Here is a 21,441-nt window from a genome sequence, read left to right on the forward strand (position 1 = left end):
TCTTTACAAGTGTATGTAAACTTTTGACCACGACTGTGCGCATATATATATATATTTATATATATATATATCTATATATATATATATACACATACATACATACATATGTATACATACATACATATATATATATATGTATACATACATACATATGTATACATACATACATACATATATATATATATATGTATACATACATACATATATATATATATATATATACACACATACATAAATATATACACACACACACACACACACACACACACACATATATATATATATATATATATATATATATATATATATATATATATATATATATATATATATATATATATATATATATATATATATATATATATATATATATATATATATATATATATATATATATATATATATATATATATATATATATATAGGCCAAAAGTTTGGACACACCTTCTCATTACAATGCGTTTTATTTTCATGACTATTTAAGTTGTAGATTGTCCCTGTTTTTACCGTATTTGGTAATTTTAAGAATTACCAGAATACTTCTGGAAACAGAAGCTCGTGTTGTAATAATGACAAACTTGGTAATAGACGATGAAGGCTATTTTTGGAAAAATGAGAATTCACAACATTATCTTTTCTTTTTGAAGCTGAATATATGGAGGATGTGCTGCTGGTTATAGAAGCTTCGCAAGCATGAAAAGAGGTTGAAACATTGGCACAGACGTTAGGCGAGTTACTCAAGTCAGTACCGGCGTGACCTGACAGTGTAAATGTGGAAGTTGGAGCCAAGCTATGCCGACAGGAATGGAGTGCTTATCCAAAATCAACTGGAAGAAAACATCCCCGACCAGCTTGACCAAACGAACAACTGTCCATCGAGTAAGACACTATAATATTGATCGTGATACATGCAGCACTTCATGCTTGTTAGTACTACTCATACGCTATCGAGCTAGCTGTGTACAAACAAAACATGAAATATAGGCTAATACTTTACAGATACCGTAGTATGATTGTTCATGTTTTTCAGGTGTCCTATCGCATTGTGTTGTGCATTACAAACGCCAAAGAAATTCAGCTGTTTAGCTTACGGCTAATACTATAGCAAGTCGTAGAAAAATGCTTCCTCAGTGTTCTCTCTTACAATAACAACGTTGCTACAGCTGGGTTTTTATAAAGGTTATGGAACGCAAGTGTACAGTCTGGTTGGCGGTTTTTGGAGTGATTTCGAGGCAGAATTGATTGTTCCCGTTAGCTGCATTGCTAGCCACCTCGAATGAGTTGACAAATTAGAATACAAAAACATGTTTTCTGGTCCCTCATAAAGATTGTAAAATTCTAAATAAGGTGCAGTTCCCCTTTAAAGAAAGTCTAAGTGAAACAGGGACCAAGAAATATGTCCACTGTATCCTCCCTTGTCTTGCAGGGGAGAACCAAACAAATGAGGCCTCTTATAGAATAAAGTTCATAGCTTTGGGCCTCATAAAAAAAAAAAGAAAAAAAAGGGTGAGTCTATGTTATCTCCGACAGGCGTAGGCGTTAATGTTTTTCACCACGTAGAAGCCAATGGTCATGGGAGGCATGGCTATCGTCCGTCCCGCCCTCAAAGTTTTGGGCTTCAACTCTGGGAATGTCTCATTGTCCAGCATGAACAGCTTGTCACCGTTCAGCTGCACGTGTCTGCGAAAAAGACAAGAATCATTTAAAAAAAAACTAGGGCTGTGAAAAATAAGAAGTTAATCACACAAAATGATCGCATTAATCATGTATTAATGCATATTCACCAAGTTATTTTGGCTGTACATGCTCCTTTCTGAGGGGTTGAGGGTTATTATACAGTCAGTGCAAAGATGAGTGAGGCAAAATACACTTTAAAATAAACCCTGGCTGAACTTTTTTTTTTTTTTCCCCCAAAGATTTTGAGCAAATAATTGTATTGCATTCAAGTAAAATATTAAATGATAAATAATAAATAAATGGGTTGTACTTGTATAGCGCTTTTCTACCTTCAAGGTACTCAAAGCGCTTTGACACTACTTCCACATTTACCCATTCACACACACATTCACACACTGATGGAGGGAGCTGCCATGCAAGGCGCCAACCAGCATCCATCAGGAGCAAGGGTGAAGTGTCTTGCTCAGGACACAACGGACGTGACGAAGTTGGTACTAGGTGGGATCTGAACCAGGGACCCTCGGGTTGCGCACAGCAATTCTCCCACTGCGCCACGCCGTCCCAAAAATTAAATTAAATTAAATTAAAAAATGTTCCTGTAAGACAGGGGTAGGAAACCTATGGCTCTAGAGCCAGATATGGCTCTTTTGATGACTGCATCTGGCTCTCAGATAAATCTTAGTTGACAATGCTTAACACCCATCCATCCATCCATTTTCTACCGCTTATTCCCTTTCGGGGTCGCGGGGGGCGCTGGTGCCTATCTCAGCTACAATCGGGCGGAAGGCGGGGTACACCCTGGACAAGTCGCCACCTCATCGCAGGGCCAACACAGATAGACAGACAACATTCACACTCACATTCACGATAAATAAATAATAAATACACTGGTAATCACAGTGTTAAAAATAATGTTCAATTTATAAAACATTCTCATGCATCTATCATTTTCTACCGCACCTGTTCAAGAAGTTGCATAAATGGGAAGAATAATCTAATTTATTATTGGTTAGCTTCAGAATAAACATGTTATTAAAACGAATAAGATACCTATTATACTCTAAAAATGTTGGTCTTACTTATAAATGCATGCATTTAGTTGTATTTAGTGTTAAAAAATATTATATGGCTCTCAGGGAAATACATTTAAAAATATTTGGCTTTTATGGCTCTCTCAGCCAAAAAGGTTCCCGACCCCTGCTGTAAGATATTCTGGCAATACAATTCTCTCTTAGGCTCTTTTTCTTAATGTTATTTTAAATTATGCTTAATGATTAATCCAAATTCAAACGTGTGATAGATCCAATCTGAAAAAATACAAAATTAATAATTTGATAGCACTTAAACAATACATGATTGCTGTTTGAAAGCACCATCACCAGAAATAAAATAAAAAAGACGACCATTGATGTAAATGATGAGTTTTTCACTTGTACACTTGGGGGTGCTACTGCTACTAGATTGAAATGCAAGTCAACCTAGTAAACTGTGAAGAAATCCATCCATCCATCCATTTTCTACCGCTTATTCCCTTTTGGGGTCGCGGAGGGCGCTGGCGCCTATCTCAGCTACAATCGGGCGGAAGGCGGGGTACACCCTGGACAAGTCGCCACCTCATCGCAGGGCCAACACAGATAGACAGACAACATTCACACTCACATTCACACCCATCCATCCATTTTAAATCATTTGGGAGAAATAAGGCAACAATTATACTTTTTTCACTATGCACTTCTATAGCACATTAGCATTCAATATATTTCCAATTATTACATTTTGTCTTTGTTCGCATTCTCTTAAACTATATAAAACATGTTTAACTGCTACTGCATAGCTTCAATAACAATATAAAAATGAGCGACAGAATGTGACCTCCAGCTTGGTTGGAGAAAGTTTAAAGTTTAACAATTGGTTTAATTGTTTGAACAAATTCATATACTTATCTTGCATAAAAAGGGTGTAGATGAGACTACTTAAAAGGTACCGTACACTATAAACATTTCTTTAAACTGAATTTTACAGCCTTTAACAGTATTATTTTACTGTAAAATTATGCAATTAAAATGCAATATTAACAAATGATTATAAAATTACAGTGCCCTTATATTTCACAGCATTTAACTTCACATTAAATTACTGTATTGCCCGTAATTTACTGTGGATTTACAAAGAACATTTTTACAGTGTAATTAGCATTTTTGTAAAACTAAAATATGTAAATTCGATTCCAACACATGTTTATCCTCTAACACAGTGGTTCTCAAATGGGGGTACTTGAAGTTATGCCAAGGGGTATATGAGATTTTTTTTTTAAATATTCTAAAAAAAAAAGCAGCAATTCAAAATTCCTTTATAAATATATTTATTGAATAATACTTCAACAAAATATGAATGTAAGTTCATAAACTGTGACAAAAAATATACAACAATGCAATATTTAGTATTGACAGCTAGATTTTTTGTGGACATGTTCCATAAATATTGATGTTAAATATTTCTTTTATTGTGAAGAAATTTTTAGAATTAAGTTCATGAATCCCGACGGATCTCTATTACAATCCCCAAAAAGGTCACTTTAAGAATGTGTCGAAATCTTTATTTATAATTGAATCACTTGTCTATTTTTCAACAAGTTTTTAGTTATTTTTGTATCTTTTTCCAAATATTTCAAGAAAGACCACTACAAACGAGCAATATTTTGCACTGTTATACAATTTAATAAATCAGAAACTGATGACATAGTGCTGTATTTTACTTCTTTATCTCTTTTTTTCCAACCAGAAATGCCTTGCTCTGATTAGTGGGTACTTGAATTAAAAAAATGTTCACAGGGGGTACATCACTGAAAAAAAGTTTAGAACCACTGCTCTAACATACATGTTCATTATCAATAAAAACATTTTTAAACTTTTTGTCACATCACATTATTCTTGTACATTTATTATTTAGAAAGGTTGATGCACACCTTTGTCATTTGAATATCTACAGGCATTAGAGAGAGTACAGTTCGATCAGCTGCATGCAGGTGAAAGACAGTACAATTGGGATCAGTGAAAAGCAGCTGTGACTTAATCTATTTATGCCAAAGCTTTGATGCAACATATGGACGTAAACCACCGTAAAAAAATACCACTAGTCAGACAAATTTATAGACATCTGGTAAGGCTGCATACTTCATAAAAGTTTGAGCGTGCTTGATGCCTGTAGTCATACTCCCAAGTACATGAGGCCTAAAAAAGGCCCGTTATGTTGATCTTCTCTTTATTGCCACGCCATTAAGTTCTGACACCTAAAAGATTAACAATCGGCGCTTGTTTTTTTAAGAACCATGCCTGAGCCGACCATTCCAAGTATCACATGACACACAGGCAAACACAAGCAGGCGCGCGGACCTTAAATTTAAGTAACCGAAGGGAAAATAGAAAATGCTTACCTCGATTCTGTGGAGGATCAATGGATTTAGAAAAAGAAAATCTAGATACCATGCAACAAACAAGCATTTTAAATATATATATAAACAGGTGGATGTTTAGCAGATTAAGTATATGTTGCAGGAAGTTATATTTTTTAATAGTTGGAATGTGGCATATTCCGACATCTCCAGCCACAAGATGTTAGAACTGAGAAGAATCCCAATTAATTAGCAAATTTACTTTTGATTGTTACTTCTTATGAGTTACCACAATACCAAATAAAAACATAATACATGCATTTCCAATTTAATTCCTAAGATCATAAATCACTTTATATAATTATTAGATTATATTATTATCCTTTTCTTCTTCTAACAAATCAGATCTACTCATTTCCTACATACCTATAATGACAAGCTTGAATGGAAAGGGATGAGCACTTCAGTTTTGATCCAATACACTTTCTAACCCTTTTTTGTGGGGGCTAAAATGCCTAATAAAGTCCTATGTAGAGTTAAAGTAACGCTGTCCATTGATCATTTAAAGTAGAGGCATGACTTTGGGCTCTTTAGAAAGGTGAATTTTAGACCACATTTTTACACTCGGAATGTGTTGTACTGACAGTGAATAACAGGAGTTTGAATACACTTTTTTTTTTTTTTCATGAAATGTGCTTTGAAAATAACTAGTTGGTGAAATGGACTGGAAAACACTATGGGGCCATAGTTTAAGTCCAAACTTAATCTTCGAGGCTACAACAATTCTGTATTTTACAAATATCTTTCTAAAGTTAGAATCAGGTGTTAAAAAGGTGTACATAAACAGTTTGTCATGATTATATTTGCAGGTAGTCTAACATTTGTGTTCATGGAGCAGTTATAAATGTATCTTGGAACAGTGTATATCAGTCCAATCTCAGCAAGCTGTTAAAACTTCAATGTGCACGCATGAGAGTGTGTGTGTGTGTGTGTGTGTGTGTGTGTGTGTGTGCGCACTTACTTGGCTCTGAGTCCGTCGTTGCCATAGGACTGCAAGAGATATTGATGCACCGTCTTGTTCCGAAGCGTCCCTGCCAACTTAATTTTCTTCCGTGATCGATGCAGGTTGATGATGTAGATCGTGATGGAGCCTCTTACGTAGTTGTGACTTGTGCAGCAAAAAAAAAAAAAAAAAAAAAAAAAGACAAGTTATTTTTTATCTTTGTGTTCTGCTACACTCACAGCACATTAAAAACATTAAAATTCCTTCTACAAGGGGGAGGGTTAGTTATATATGAGCTTGCCTTGTAGAATAACATTCTCTATAATTTAAGAAGACTACAAAGCGACAGCAGTCTTACAATCGCAATAAAGAATAAGCAAGGGAACATGCAGATTGGATCAAGAGGATCCGTGCAAACGAAGTATCACAATGGTGCTTCACTGTTTATTTGTAATCAAGAGGCCTCATGTCGATCTGCAGCTCTTAAACTCAGTAAAGCCTATAGAGCAGTGTTAATTTTGTTGACTAAAAATGTTCGTTTTAAATATCGTTCACAACCTATTTTCCCTTGCCTAAAATATGACGATATCTAATCAAAACAAATGCGCTTTGACTAAAACAATAACACAATTAATTGACAATTAGTCCATCCATCCATCCATTTTCTACCGCTTATTCCCTTTTGGGGTCGCGGGGGGCACTGGTGCCCATCCCAGCCACAATCGGGCGGAAGGCGGGGCACACCCCGGACAAGTCGCCACCACATCGCAGGGCCAACACAGATAGACAGACAACATTCACACTCACATTCACACACTAGGGCCAATTTAGTGTTGCCAATCAACCTATCCCCAGGTGCATGTCTTTGGAAGTGGGAGGAAGCCGGAGTACCCGGAGGGAACCCACGCAGTCACGGGGAGAACATGCAAACTCCACACAGAAAGATCCCGAGCCTGGATTTGAACCCAGGATTGCAGGACCTTCGTATTGTGAGGCAGACGCACTAACCCCTCTGCCACCGTGAATTAGTCATCGAATAAAAATGTGACGAAAAGTGTTGACAGAGACTAAATCCAATCATATTTTAACTTCGCCTTTAGGCAGTGGGACAAGTTATCCAATCCCAGTGATTGGATAATTGTAATTGGATCCCACTGTCTTTGAAAGGCACAGTATTTAAGTTTTCTCTGGGAAAACAATACTGTATTGTTACACACCTCAATACAATATGTCTTCTCCACCTGGAAGAAAGACAAGAGAAGACATATGGGTGCACTTCATCTTTGCCGTGGTAGATGGGCAAAATACCTGCACAGTGCACATGGTGTCTTCGGCACACTGATCAATTATCAATTGCACAACTTGTAAAGACTACATTTTTGCTGAAACAAGAAACAAAGTTTTGTTGTACTTGTGCAATGACAATAAAGACCTATCCTATCCTATCCTATTTTCATTTCTTTAAGCGAACACAAAGAAAGACAGGTTTGTCAGAGCTATACTTATATTCTGGATTCATAACACTGCTTGTTGTATTTAAGCTTCTACTGAGATGCTACCTCAGTAGAAGCATTTAAGTCTCTCCTTAAAACTCATTTGTATACTCTAGCCTTTAAATAGACCTCCTTTTTAGACTAGTTGATCTGCCGCTTCTTTTCTTTCTCCTATGTCCCCCCCTCCCTTGTGGAGGGGGTCCGGTCCGATGACCACGGATGAAGTACTGGCTGTCCAGAGTCGAGACCCAGGATGGACCGCTCGCCTGTATCGATTGGGGACATCTCTACGCTGCTGAGCCGCCTCCGCTTGGGATGGTTTCCTGTGGACGGGACTCTCGCTGCTGTCTTGGATCCGCTTCGAACTGAACTCTCGCGGCTGTGTTGGAGCCACTATGGATTGAACTTTCACAGTATCATGTTAGACCCACTCGACATCCATTGCTTTCGGTCCCCTAGAGGGGGGGGTTGCCCACATCTGAGGTCCTCTCCAAGGTTTCTCATAGTCAGCATTGTCACTGGCGTCCCACTGGATGTGAATTCTCCCTGCCCACTGGGTGTGAGTTTTCCTTGCCCTTTTGTGGGTTCTTCCGAGGATGTTGTAGTCGTAATGATTTGTGCAGTCCTTTGAGACATTTGTGATTTGGGGCTATATAAATAAACATTGATTGATTGATTGATTGATTGATTGAAATCAGAGAATGGAAAGTTAATGTAGTTATAAACAATATAGAATAAAACAAGGTTGTTTATTCATAGGATCATTTTAGTCATATATTATTCAACATTAAAAATAAAACTTAATTTCAGCTAAAATTATAAGTTTGTGTGAAATTTACGTATTGATATAAGTAAGTAAAGTACCACTGATAGTCACACACACACACACACACACACACTAGGTGTGGTGAAATTACCCTCTGCATTTGGCCCACCCCCTGGGAGGTGAGGTGAGCAACAGCGGTGGCCGCGCTCTGGAATCATTTTGGTGAGTTAACCCCCACTTCCAACCCTTGATGCTGAGTCCCAAGCAGGGAGGTAATGGGTCTCATTTATATAGTCTTTGGTATGACTCGGCCGGGGTTTGAACTCTTGTAGTTTTTGAAATGCTCTGCAATAACTTTAATAAAAGTAGTTTCGAGACAACTTCAAAGATGTGCTATCCTTTTTATATTTCAGTCGACTAAATTTACTGTAATTTTAGTTGACTAAAACTAGTCAACTATCAATTTAAATGACTAAAATATGGCTAAAACAAATATATTTTCCTCAAAACACAATGACTGAGAGTAAATTAAAAATTGCTTGCAAAATTAGCACTGCTGTCTAGCAAATATGTTTCCAGTATCAAAACACCATTGCTGTAAAGTCAAAGGTCCCACGCAGGGTGTGAACGGAATGGACAACACTTCTTGGGTTACACATCAACAATGTTTGAGTCCCTCTCCTGAGAGAAAAGCACTGGGGACACAACCTGATAGGGAGACTGGTGAAAGATAAATAACGTGAAGAGACGTATAAGACAAACATGATCAAATCTAATAAGAGCTCCAATATGAAACAAAGACAACACAGCTCTAGTGAATACCACATGTCGGCTTTGGTGTTCAGGGTCAATGCTTTCGGTGTCTGAATGTTCGTGTCACCTTCAAATCTCAATTTACTGTCTACATTCCTTTTCTTATCACTTTGTTACACCAACTGCCACATATTTCAGGATCTAAAACCAATATTAACAAAGAAAAAATGAGGCTGTGTCTTAAAAAGTTGGGCCCCTGTTCCATAGATTGAGCGAAAGATAACGACCTCTCAGAAGATGATGTTCTCCAAACCAGGAATATAAACATGTGTTTGTTTGATGTTAATGCAGTGTTGGAAATATGAAAACTGAACACTAACCACTAAAAGGGATAAAAGGGTAGCGAAAGCCAAGTATCTAATCTGCAAAGACTTTTCAAACCACCAACTGCCTGAGCATATTTATGCTATGGGCTGTCACACAATGAGACTGCAAAAGGCCGTCCACTTGCAGGCTTTTAAAACCACAAGAGGGGAGAAATGAAGCAAATTGAATTTAACCAAAGAGGTTCTGCTTTTGACCACCTTGTTATGTACAGTAGAGTATAATATGACTCCAAGTTTGGGTATTACCGCACGCACGCACGCACGCACGCACGCACGCACGCACGCACGCACGCACGCACGCACGCACGCACGCACGCACGCACGCACGCACGCACGCACGCACGCACGCACGCACGCACGCACGCACGCACGCGCGCGCGCACACACACACACACACACACACACACACACACACACACACACACACACACACACACACACACACACACACACACACGCCAGGTGGCTTGCTGTAAGCACCAAGTGAAAACTATTTCAAGTACCTACAGACATGTAATCCAACCTCATCTGTAAATTAGCTACGCAACTTGGGCCTGTTTACCACATCAACCATCTTACCTGTGTAGTGCTTGAACATTTTTCCAGCCTTGTAAGTGAGCCCTATGGGGAGTAACGCCGTAAATCTAGCCTGGTGCTGACAACCACTGCCCTGGGTTAAATGATAACCTTGAACAAGCCATGCTGGTACTTTTTATCTCCCCCCTGCACAGACTACCTTATTGTCCCACCCCCTCAAAAAGACCCCTCCAGCCAATCTGAGACGGAATAAAGGCGTAGAACACATTTCAGCAACTCTTTGACAGCAGAGAGACAGAACCCACACACCTGATAAGTGATACCCGTTAACTTTTATAGGCTCTGTGAATGCGAGAGGGTCCAGGGTCTGTCTATTTGTGTAAAGCTAAACAAGCTGGCTATGGACTTAAAGGCCTACTGAAATGAGATTTTCTTATTCAAACGGGGATAGCAGGTCCATTCTATGTGTCATACTTGATCATTTCGCGATATTGCCATATTTTTGCTAAAAGGATTTAGTAGAGAACATCGACGATAAAGTTCGCAACTTTTGGTCGCTAATAAAAATGCCTTGCCTGTACCGGGAGTAGCAGACGATGTGCGCGTGACGTCTACGGTGTGAGGGCTCCTCACATTGTTTATAATGTGAGCCACCAGCAGTAAGAGCAATTCGGACCGAGAAAGCGACGATTTCCCCATTTATTTGAGCGAGGATGAAAGATTCGTGGATGAGGAAAGTTAGAGTGAAGCACAAAAAAAAAAAAAAAGTGACGGCTCCGGGCGGCGGCAGTGGGAGCGTTTCAGATGTAATTAGACACATTTACTAGGATAATTCTGGAAAATCCCTTATCTGCATATTGTGTTAATAGTATTTTAGTGAGATTATAAAGTCATATCTGAAAGTCGGATGGCTGCTGTGAACGCCAGTGTCTCTGAGAGAGGCCAAAGAGCCAAGATCACAGCTGCCTTTTTGAGCTGCAGGATGAGGTCGCGTAATCCACTCAAGAGCCGACTTAATATCACAATTTTCCCATCCAAAAACTTGCTGGTTGACGTAGAGAGACATGTTCGCTTGACCGCTCTGTGTTAAAGCTTCACAACAAACAAAGAAACACCGGCTGTTTCGGTTGCTAAAGGCAGCTGCAATCCACCAACAGCATTCTTCTTTGACGTCTCCATTATTAATTGAACAAATTGCAAAAGATTCAGCAACACAGATGTCCAAAATACTGTGTAATTGCGCGATGAAAAGAGACGACTTTTAGCCTTAAGTGGTGCTGGGCTAAAACTTTTCCTGCAACCAATAACGTCACAAACACACGTCATCATACGCGACGTTTTCAACAGGAAACTCCGCGGGAAATTTAAAATAGTAATTTAGTAAACTAAAAAGGCCGTATTGGCATGTGTTGCAATGTTAATATTTCATCATTGATATATAAACTATCAGACTGCATGGTCAGTAGTAGTGGCTTTCAGTAGGCCTTTTAAATGTTCCTCTGGACGCAGTGAGCCTCAAATGTTTGCAGGAGGACACATGGGGTCTGCTATAAATCTTAATCCCACTGCAACTTTCCCAAACCGGCTCCAATATGTTTGAGGACGGGCGGAGCCCAGCTCTGTTGTCTGTCAGCCTCAAAAATACAAAATCAAATGTTCCCTGGCTGAGGAAAGTGTTTGCCTCAAAAAACGTACTTGGAGTAGCTGGTACAGTGGGCATAAATGCGAAGTTTGTCTCGTATAACTCGTCCTGGTTGGGGCTTTCTTTGCAGTCCGGCGACACGCACTGCCAAAACCCTTGGCCCAACCAGACGCTTGAAGACCAGAGAGAACCAGTAATCCTGCAAAGGTGAGACCAGCACAGATAGATTACCTTTCTTGCATGTATTGGACAGGAGACAATATTAGTAATAATTAGACAATAAAGAATCCTTGAAGTCTTTGAAGAATGCATTTTTAGTGATTCCCAAAGCCCAAAAAAAGTCTGCGGGCTGTAGAGCTTTTTCATTTCGGGCTCCAGTACTCTGGAATGCCCTCCCGGTAACAGTTCGAGATGCCACCTCAGTAGAAGCATTTAAGTCTCACCTTAAAACTCATTTGTATACTCTAGCCTTTAAATAGACTCCCTTTTTAGACCAGTTGATCTGCCGTTTCTTTTCTTTTTCTTCTATGTCCCACTCTCCTTTGTGGAGGGAGTCCGGTCCGATCCGGTGGCCATGTACTGCTCGCCTGTGTATCGGCTGGGGACATCTCTGCGCTCCTGATCCGCCTCCACTTGGGATGGTTTCCTGCTGGCTCCGCTGTGAACGGGACTCTCGCTGATCTGTTGGATCCGCTTTGGACTGGACTCTCGCGACTGTGTTGGATCCATTATGGATTGAACTTTCACAGTATCATGTTAGACCCGCTCGACATCCATTGCTTTCCTCCTCTCCAAGGTTCTCATAGTCATCATTGTCACCGACGTCCCACTGGGTGTGAGTTTTCCTTGCCCTTATGTGGGCCTACCGAGGATGTCGTAGTGGTCTGTGCAGCCCTTTGAGACACTAGTGATTTAGGGCTATATAAGTAGACATTGATTGATTGATTGATTTCTTGCCCATTTTGAAATTGTGAGGATCACCGCAGGGTAACCTTTTTTTTTTTGGCAACATCCCAAGAGGAAGATATTACCTAACAAATGTCAGGATCCAATATGTAGGTTGTTCAACACTTAAAGCTAATTGGCCCATGCTATATGTCACATTGCATTGACCAAAACATGTTCAGAATCGACAGGTTCAATGATGACACCATATTACGTTGTTCCCTGTGCTCATTCGTTGCTGTTGTACCACAGAGCGTCTCTCTCTTTCTGTTTCTCTACGACAAATACGGACTCAACACCTCTGCAAGAGACCACGGACAACATGTGTTCCTCAGGAAGTTCCCATGCAATCCTGCATATGGCAACATTTAGAGGCTTATTTTTTTCCATGCAGACTTTAACTTAATTTGCTGCACAGGCATCGGAAGAACCAGAGCACAGTAGAGTGTTGGCCATGGGCAGAGGAGGGGATGCTTAGATTACTGTACAGTCGGTCCAGAACTGTGTCCTGTGATTAATTGCCTAGTGAATACAAAAAAAGAGCAGTTGTGAGTCACAGTTTGGGATCCCAGAGTTAACACGTGCAAGATGGTCAGTGTGGTGCTGTAGTTGTAGTTCACCTCTCACAACGTAAGGTGTTGACAAAATGATCAATCAATCAATGTTTACTTATATAGCCCTAAATCACTAGTGTCTCAAAGGGCTGCACAAACCACTACGACATCCTCGGTAGGCCCACATAAGGGCAAGGAAAACTCACCCAGTGGGACGTCGGTGACAATGATGACTATGAGAACCTTGGAGAGGAGGAAAGCAATGGATGTCGAGCGGGTCTAACATGATACTGTGAAAGTTCAATCCATAATGGATCCAACACAGTCGCGAGAGTCCAGTCCAAAGCGGATCCAACACAGCAGCGAGAGTCCCGTTCACAGCGGAGCCAGCAGGAAACCATCCCAAGCGGAGGCGGATCAGCAGCGCAGAGATGTCCCCAGCCGATACACAGGCGAGCAGTACATGGCCACCGGATCGGACCGGACCCCCTCCACAAGGGAGAGTGGGACATAGGAGAAAAAGAAAAGAAACGGCAGATCAACTGGTCGAAAAAGGGAGTCTATTTAAAGGCTAGAGTATACAGATGAGTTTTAAGTTTTAAGATGATGACATAATATATATAACATGGCGTGGCGTAAGACTAATTAGAGTGTCAAATCTCGTGCTGCCAAATTATTTTTTTTAATCAGACTTTACACTTTAAAATGTGGATTAATAATGATTGATCACAGATTATTACTTTACTTTAAATTTAAACACAAATGCAATTTTTTATAATTATTTGTTTATTGAATTTGCTCAAAACTTAGCAATGGTTTGAAAAGGATGAATTGATGAACGTGGACCCCGACTTTAACAAGTTGAAAAACTTATTGGGGTGTTACCATTTAGTGGTCAATTGTACGGAATATGTACTGTACTGTGCAATCTACTAATAAAAGTATCGATCAATCAATCAATCAAAAAAGGAATTTGCCAGCAAGCACACCAGCCTTCACTCATCTTTGCACTGACGTACGCATTCACTTGATCACTGTCCATATAACAACCCCTGGCTGGCTTTCTGGTAACCGTCCATGGTTAAAGTAAAGAAGCATGAGTGCTCAAAAGAAATTGCAGGATTATCCATCCATCCATCCATTTTCTACCGCGTATTCCCTTTCAGGGTCACGGGGGGCGCTGGCGCCTATCTCAGCTACAATCGGGCGGAAGGCAGGGTACACCCTGGACAAGTCGCCACCTCATCGCAGGGCCAACACAGATAGACAGACAACATTCACACACTAGGGCCAATTTTAGTGTTGCCAATCAACCTATCCCCAGGTGCATGTCTTTGGAAGTGGGAGGAAGCCGGAGTACCCGGAGGGAACCCACGCATTCACGGGGAGAACATGCAAACTCCACACAGAAAGATCCCGAGCCTGGATTTGAACCCAGGACTGCAGGAACTTTGTATTGTGAGGCAGACGCACTAACCCCTCTGCCACCGTGAAGCCCATTTTCTATACATGGTTAATGCAATATTTTTTGTGATTGACCACACAAGTTAACTCGTTATTTTTGACAGGCCTAGTCTAATCCCAATGCAGCTGTCATAACACTGTAAACATTTTCATTGTAAATTCACAACAAATGGCTAGGTAACAATTGCATTACTTTCCCAGTGTCATTTACGGTAATTTACTGTGAAATATTACTTAAAATGCAATGCTGTGATTTACGCTTAATTACAATAAAGTTACTGTATAACTGTATGCCTATAACTTCACATTTGTAATCAAAATTAAGTTAAAATTACTGTATATGCTTTATTACACTATAGTATCCATCCATCCATCTTCTTCCGCTTATCCGAGGTCGGGTCGCGGGGGCAGCAGCCTAAGCAGGGAAACCCAGACTTCCCTCTCCCCAGCAACTTCGTCTAGCTCTTCCCGGGGGATCCCGAGGCGTTCCCAGGCCAGCCGGGAGACATAGTCTTCCCAATGTGTCCTGGGTCTTCCCCGTGGCCTCCTACCGGTTGGACGTGCCCTAAACACCTCCCTAGGGAGGCGTTCGGGTGGCATCCTGACCAGATGCCCGAACCACCTCATCTGGCTCCTCTCGATGTGAAGGAGCAGCGGCTTTACTTTGAGTTCCTCCCGGATGGCAGAGCTTCTCACCCTATCTCTAAAGGAGAGCCCCAAACTCATTTCGGCCGCTTGTACCCGTGATCTTATCCTTTTGGTCATGAGCATTGGGTCATGACCAAAAGGATAAGATCACCCAAAGCTCATGACCATAGGTGAGGATGGGAACGTAGATCGACCGGTAAATTGAGAGCTTTGCCTTCCGGCTCAGCTCCTTCTTCACCACAACGGATCGATACAACGTCCGCATTACTAAAGACGCCGCACCGATTTGCCTGTCGATCTCACGATCCACTCTTCCCTCACTCGTGAACAAGACTCCTAGGTACTTGAACTCCTCCACTTGGGGCAGGGTCTCCTCCCCAACCCGGAGATGGCATTCTACCCTTTTCCGGGCGAGAACCATGGACTCGGACTTGGAGGTGCTGATTCTCATTCCGGTCGCTTCACACTCGGCTGCGAACCGAGTTAAATACAATTAAGTTACAATTATATGTTGTAGCATTACAGCTGTGATTTGGCATTCACAGTGTTTAAATGTAGGATTACAGTGCCATGTAAGTCACAGTATATCGCCTGTAATTTTACATATATTACTGTGAAAGTAAGCAATTACACAATTATAAAGGGAGACTGTAGGAAACTTATCACGGGTAGATTCAATACTTGAACGATACAATGCATGGCCATAAACATCAATAAGAAAATAAGCAAGAGTTTCCCCATGAAGAAATACTGCATAGTTGATAATAACACGTTTTTAAGCCTAACTGGTGCAGTCAGTAGCATAACAAACTGATGGACATGAACAAAAGTCCAAACAATTATAGTGTCATAGTGAAGCTTGTAACTAATGCAATGGATAAATACAAGTGAGCTTTTGAAGTTCTAATATACAGTTCTGCAGTAATTCTATTTTTTTTGTTTTGCAGGTATGATGGCGTTTACTGAGGCGACATAACATCTCATTGCTGCGGCAACTTTAAATCACATACTTTTATCAATATCGATGATGATGGATTGAAATTCTCATGTTGTTTTAAACGATAACAGATACTGTATCGGCAGTAGCGCAATATGTAAGTGTTTGCCTTAGATTCAAGACACTCCTTTGAGTCACACATTAAAAGCGTTACTAAAACGGCCTTCTTTCATCTCCGTAATATCGCTAAAATTCGCTCCATTCTGTCCACTAAAGACGCTGAGATCATTATCCATGCGTTTGTTACGTCTCGCCTCGACTACTGTAACGTATTATTTTCGGGTCTCCCCATGTCTAGCATTAAAAGATTACAGTTGGTACAAAATGCGGCTGCTAGACTTTTGACAAGAACAAGAAAGTTTGATCACATTACACCTGTACTGGCTCACCTGCACTGGCTTCCTGTGCACCTAAGATGTGACTTTAAGGTTTTACTACTTACGTATAAAATACTACACGGTCTAGCTCCATCCTATCTTGCCGATTGTATTGTACCGTATGTCCCGGCAAGAAATCTGCGTTCAAAGGACTCCGGCTTGTTAGTGATTCCCAAAGCCCAAAAAAAGTCTGCGGGCTATAGAGCGTTTTCCGTTCGGGCTCCAGTACTCTGGAATGCCCTCCCGGTAACGAGATGCCACCTCAGTAGAAGCATTTGAGTCTCACCTTAAAACTCATTTGTATACTCTAGCCTATAAATAGACTCCCTTTTTAGACCAGTTGATCTGCTGTTTCTTTTCTTTTTCTCCTATGTCCCACTCTCCCTTGTGGAGGGGGTCCGGTCCGATCCGGTGGCCATGTACTGCTCGCCTGTGTATCGGCTGGGGACATCTCTGCGCAGCTGATCCGCCTCCGCTTGGGATGGTTTCCTGCTGGCTCCGCTGTGAACGGGACTCTCGCTGCTGTGTTGGATCCGCTTTGAACTGGACTCTCGCGACTGTGTTGGATCCATTATGGATTGAACTTTCACAGTATCATGTTAGACCCGCTCGACATCCATTGCTTTCCTCCTCTCCAAGGTTCTCATAGTCATCACTGTCACCGACGTCCCACTGGGTGTGAGTTTTCCTTGCCCTTATGTGGGCCTACCGAGGATGTCGTAGTGGTTTGTGCAGCCCTTTGAGACACTAGTGATTTAGGGCTATATAAGTAAACATTGATTGATTGACTGATTGATGTGGATTAAAAATATGAAAATCGATAGTGGTTGTTGGTGCTAGTCTGCTTCTTCAACACTGTAAAGATGAACTCGAGCAACAGACCACCAAACTTTTGCCTAAAAACTCAATTAATTACATCATGGTGTATACATGGAGATTGGATCTTTCTGTGTGTGAAGAAGGGTGAGTGTGTATTGGATGTAACGAAAATAAAATAAAAGGTAATGTCCTCTTTGTGAACGAACAAAGTATAGTCATAAAACATATGTTTACTTAGGACCAGGCACCAGTTATTTTTGCAGCTCGAAAATGTATCTTAGATAACTATGTGGGAATTCAAAAAGCACTAGTAGATAAAAACGACAGACAGGTGCAGTTGTTAAAGAAAGTAAAAGAGAAGGGCGAAATAACTCAATAAAAATGTAGAAGCAGTTGAAGTCTGGGAAGGGATTCTACATCTACTTTACCCAAAGGGTAAGGAAAGGGTCATAAATTTCTTATCCACAGGACAGGTTGGCCCTGCAGCGCATTCTCTCAGCAGGTAGACGAGTGCGGCCCAGAAAAAAAGCCACTTTAAAAGCATTGTGAACCTAGCGGGAGACTCTCAGTTCAAAAAAAAAAATAATGGAGACACAGATGGAAGAAAAATTAGGTCATTTTCAATGTTTACGGTCTCATGAGTTTCAAAAGGCCCGATCCAATTTAGTGAATAGGAAGGTAACGTATGGCAGACGTGGGTCGTTCGTGACTCTTACATTATCCAACATCCATACTTGGGTATTTCTAAAAGCTAAATAATAACAAAATAATTTGCTCTCTTGATTAATTGCAAGTCAAAGGATTACTGTCATAGTTTTTCCTTTGCTTCAATTGTTTTAATATATTTCCAGCATGCAAAGTCACAAAATAGTCAATCAAATATTTCAAGTTTTTCATAACATGTCCTCAGAGGAGAAGGAAGAAGCAGAGTTTACTCTTCCCCATTTCATAGAAATGTCTAATATATTTGTTTGTTCGCTTCCTGTGCTTTAAACACAAACAAATTAAACACATAAATAATCAATAATGTTTTAATGAATAAATCATTTTGTGTAAATTTTAACTCACATAAGGAAATGAACAAGATTATTTTTTATTTTTCAACAAGGTTCATGATGAATGAATGAATGGTTTATTTTGAGCCATGCAAACAAAACAAGAGAATGACATAAAATACAAAAGAAATATATAAATACATTATTTTACACCTACATTGAAAACATTACATGTGACTAATCTTTTGTAGATGTCAAGATTGGCTCAAAAGGAAGTGGGAAGAAGTAAACTTATTAGGTCCCACCCCCATACATATACAATATATATATATACAATATATAATACAATAATATATATAATATAATTCAGTTCAGTGGTTGCTGCGTAGATGCTATATATTATCTATGTATAATACATTTAAATTCACACACACTTACATATATACATATGTACACACACATATATACAATCTATATATATATATATATATATATATATATATATATATATATATATATATATATATATATATATACACACACATATAAATACATACATATATATACACATACATACATACACATATAATCACATACATACACAAATGCATATACCCAAAATACACATTTGTCCATCATACACACACACACCTATATACATATTATATATATAATAGTATATATAATATACACTTTTGTCTAAACAATATTAACAGTTTATGGTGCCAATGGGAACAAGCTTTCATTTTGACTGATATTTTTTTTTTTTTTATGATTCTTCTCCTTGTACTTTATAAACACTGAGTTTGAACATTTTCTTAAACTGGCTCATTTTAGTATATTGTTTGACTTCTTTGCGCTTAACCCTTACCATAATTTAATTTCACATACTGATATACTAAAGGTTTTAAATGTTGTAGGTGCACTCAAATGTTATAAGTAATGTTTTTCCCAAGGTTATTTTTCTCCTCTTTTGTTGAGAATTGTGTTGAATTTTTGGATAGCAGGTTAAAATTATCTGTTCATAATTTTACCTGTTAGCAAAATGTACTAAATCATTGAATTGTAATATTTTTGATTTAATGAAAATGGAACTGTGACTTAAATTACATCCTAAATCTTGAATTAACTTTTTAACAGCAATTTAGCACTTAAAAGTATTCTCATTTATTTATATTATACTGCAAAAAAGGTTATTTTACTTATTGTATACCAAATTAACAAGGATTTATGGACCACAACACATCATGGACAGGGTTAAACGGCATTTGTGTGTCCATGGCAATTGGAATTGGGATGGTGCATGAAATGATCCAATTTTAGTCACATGTATCATGGTCATTAATAAATTCAAATTCATTAGTTTTATAATTTTTACTGGTCAGCTCTGTTTCAGTTTGCTAGATATTTTACTTACACGCTGATGTACCAGCATCTCAAGTTGCATCTCTCTCAGCAGCCCAATGGGGTGCACAGAGAGGCACACAGTTGCGATGGGGGTTGAGGGGGAGAGAGTGACACTGTCCTGATTTACTGACAAAGGGCTAAGGTTACATGGCATTTCGCGTCGGCGTCTAACCACTCATCACCACTAAACGCCTTTCATCTCAGCTAATAGCTCCCATGGGAAAAAGCAAAGAGGTGCAATCCAGAAGAAGCAGACTCTTCAGGGACTGGTAAAGGCCCAAGTTGTCCTGCTGTTAAGTGGATCCAATTTGTAACTCTTGAATCAACAAATAGCTTGTTAGAATCCTCTAGAGCAGGGGTGTCAAACTCAAATACAGAGTGGGCCAAAATTCTAAACTGAACAAAGCTGCGGGACAAAGTTGAACAACTTAACCTTTTAATAGGTACCCAAACAAGTTTTGCATTGAGTATTGAACAAGCAAGGCTTATACAACTTTATAGTGACATGCAAAAGTGAGTTTTGTTGATGACGGAGGTGTATATTGTAGCGTCTTGTTAGTGCTGCAAGGGGTTCTGGGTATTTGTTCTGTTGTGTTTATGTTGTGTTACGGTGCGGATGTTCTCTCGAAATGTGTTTGTCATTCTTGTTGGGTGTGGGTTCAGAGTGTGGCGCATATTTGTAACAGTGATAAAGTTGTTTATACGGCCACCCTAAAGACGCCGAGATCATTATCCATGCGTTTGTTACGTCTCGCCTCGATTACTCTAACGTATTATTTTCGGGTCTCCCCATGTCTAGCATTAAAAGATTACAGTTGGTACAAAATGCGGCTGCTAGACTTTTGACAAGAACAAGAAAGTTTGATCACATTACGCCTGTACTGGCTCACCTGCACTGGCTTCCTGTGCACTTAAGATGTGACTTTAAGGTTTTACTAATTACGTATAAAATACTACACAGTCTAGCTCCAGCCTATCTTGTTTGTACCATATGTCCCGGCAAGAAATCTGCGTTCAAAAGACTCCGGCTTATTAGTGATTCCTAGAGCCCAAAAAAAGTCTGCGGGCTATAGAGCGTTTTCTGTTCAGGCTCCAGTACTCTGGAATGCCCTCCCGGTAACAGTTCGAGATGCTACCTCAGTAGAAGCATTTAAGTCTCACCTTAAAACTCATCTGTATACTCTAGCCTTTAAATAGACCTCCTTTTTAGACCAGTTGATCTGCCGCTTCTTTTCTTTCTCCTATGTTCCCCCCTCCCTTGTGGAGGGGGTCCGGTCCGATGACCATGGATGAAGTACTGGCTGTCCAGAGTCGAGACCCAGGATGGACCGCTCGTCGGGACCCAGGATGGACCGCTCGCCTGTATCGGTTGGGGACATCTCTACGCTGCTGATCCGCCTCCGCTTGAGATGGTCTCCTGTGGACGGGACTCTCGCTGCTGTCTTGGATGCGCTTGAACTGAACTCTCGCGGCTGTGTTGGAGCCACTATGGATTGAACTTTCACAGTATCATGTTAGACCCGCTCGACATCCATTGCTTTCGGTCCCCTAGAGGGGGGGGGGGGTTGCCCACATCTGAGGTCCTCT

The 21,441-nt window shown here is 40.0% G+C and overlaps 1 protein-coding gene across 3 annotated transcripts in view; it reads right to left on the reverse strand.

Annotated features, from left to right (window-relative positions):
- Positions 1 to 430: 430 nt before the first annotated feature.
- The window catches only part of hpse2 (heparanase 2), a 121,046-nt gene continuing 100,035 nt past the window's right edge, over positions 431 to 21,441 (reverse strand). The window contains exons 10-12 of one of the 3 annotated variants that reach the window (XM_061910206.1): positions 11,702 to 11,847; positions 6,090 to 6,236; positions 431 to 1,680 (exon numbers count right to left, since the gene is read on the reverse strand). In XM_061910206.1, the coding sequence (XP_061766190.1) occupies positions 1,518 to 1,680; positions 6,090 to 6,236; positions 11,702 to 11,847 (456 nt within the window). In that variant the 3' untranslated portion in view covers positions 431 to 1,517. Of the gene's footprint in view, positions 1,681 to 6,089; positions 6,237 to 11,701; positions 11,848 to 19,175; positions 20,145 to 21,441 lie in introns of those variants that run through there. The other 2 variants (XR_009808070.1, XM_061910207.1) reach the window with 2 other exon arrangements.

The sequence above is a fragment of the Nerophis ophidion genome, linkage group LG09 (genome assembly GCF_033978795.1).
Source record: "Nerophis ophidion isolate RoL-2023_Sa linkage group LG09, RoL_Noph_v1.0, whole genome shotgun sequence".
Taxonomy (NCBI): Eukaryota; Metazoa; Chordata; class Actinopteri; order Syngnathiformes; family Syngnathidae; genus Nerophis; species Nerophis ophidion.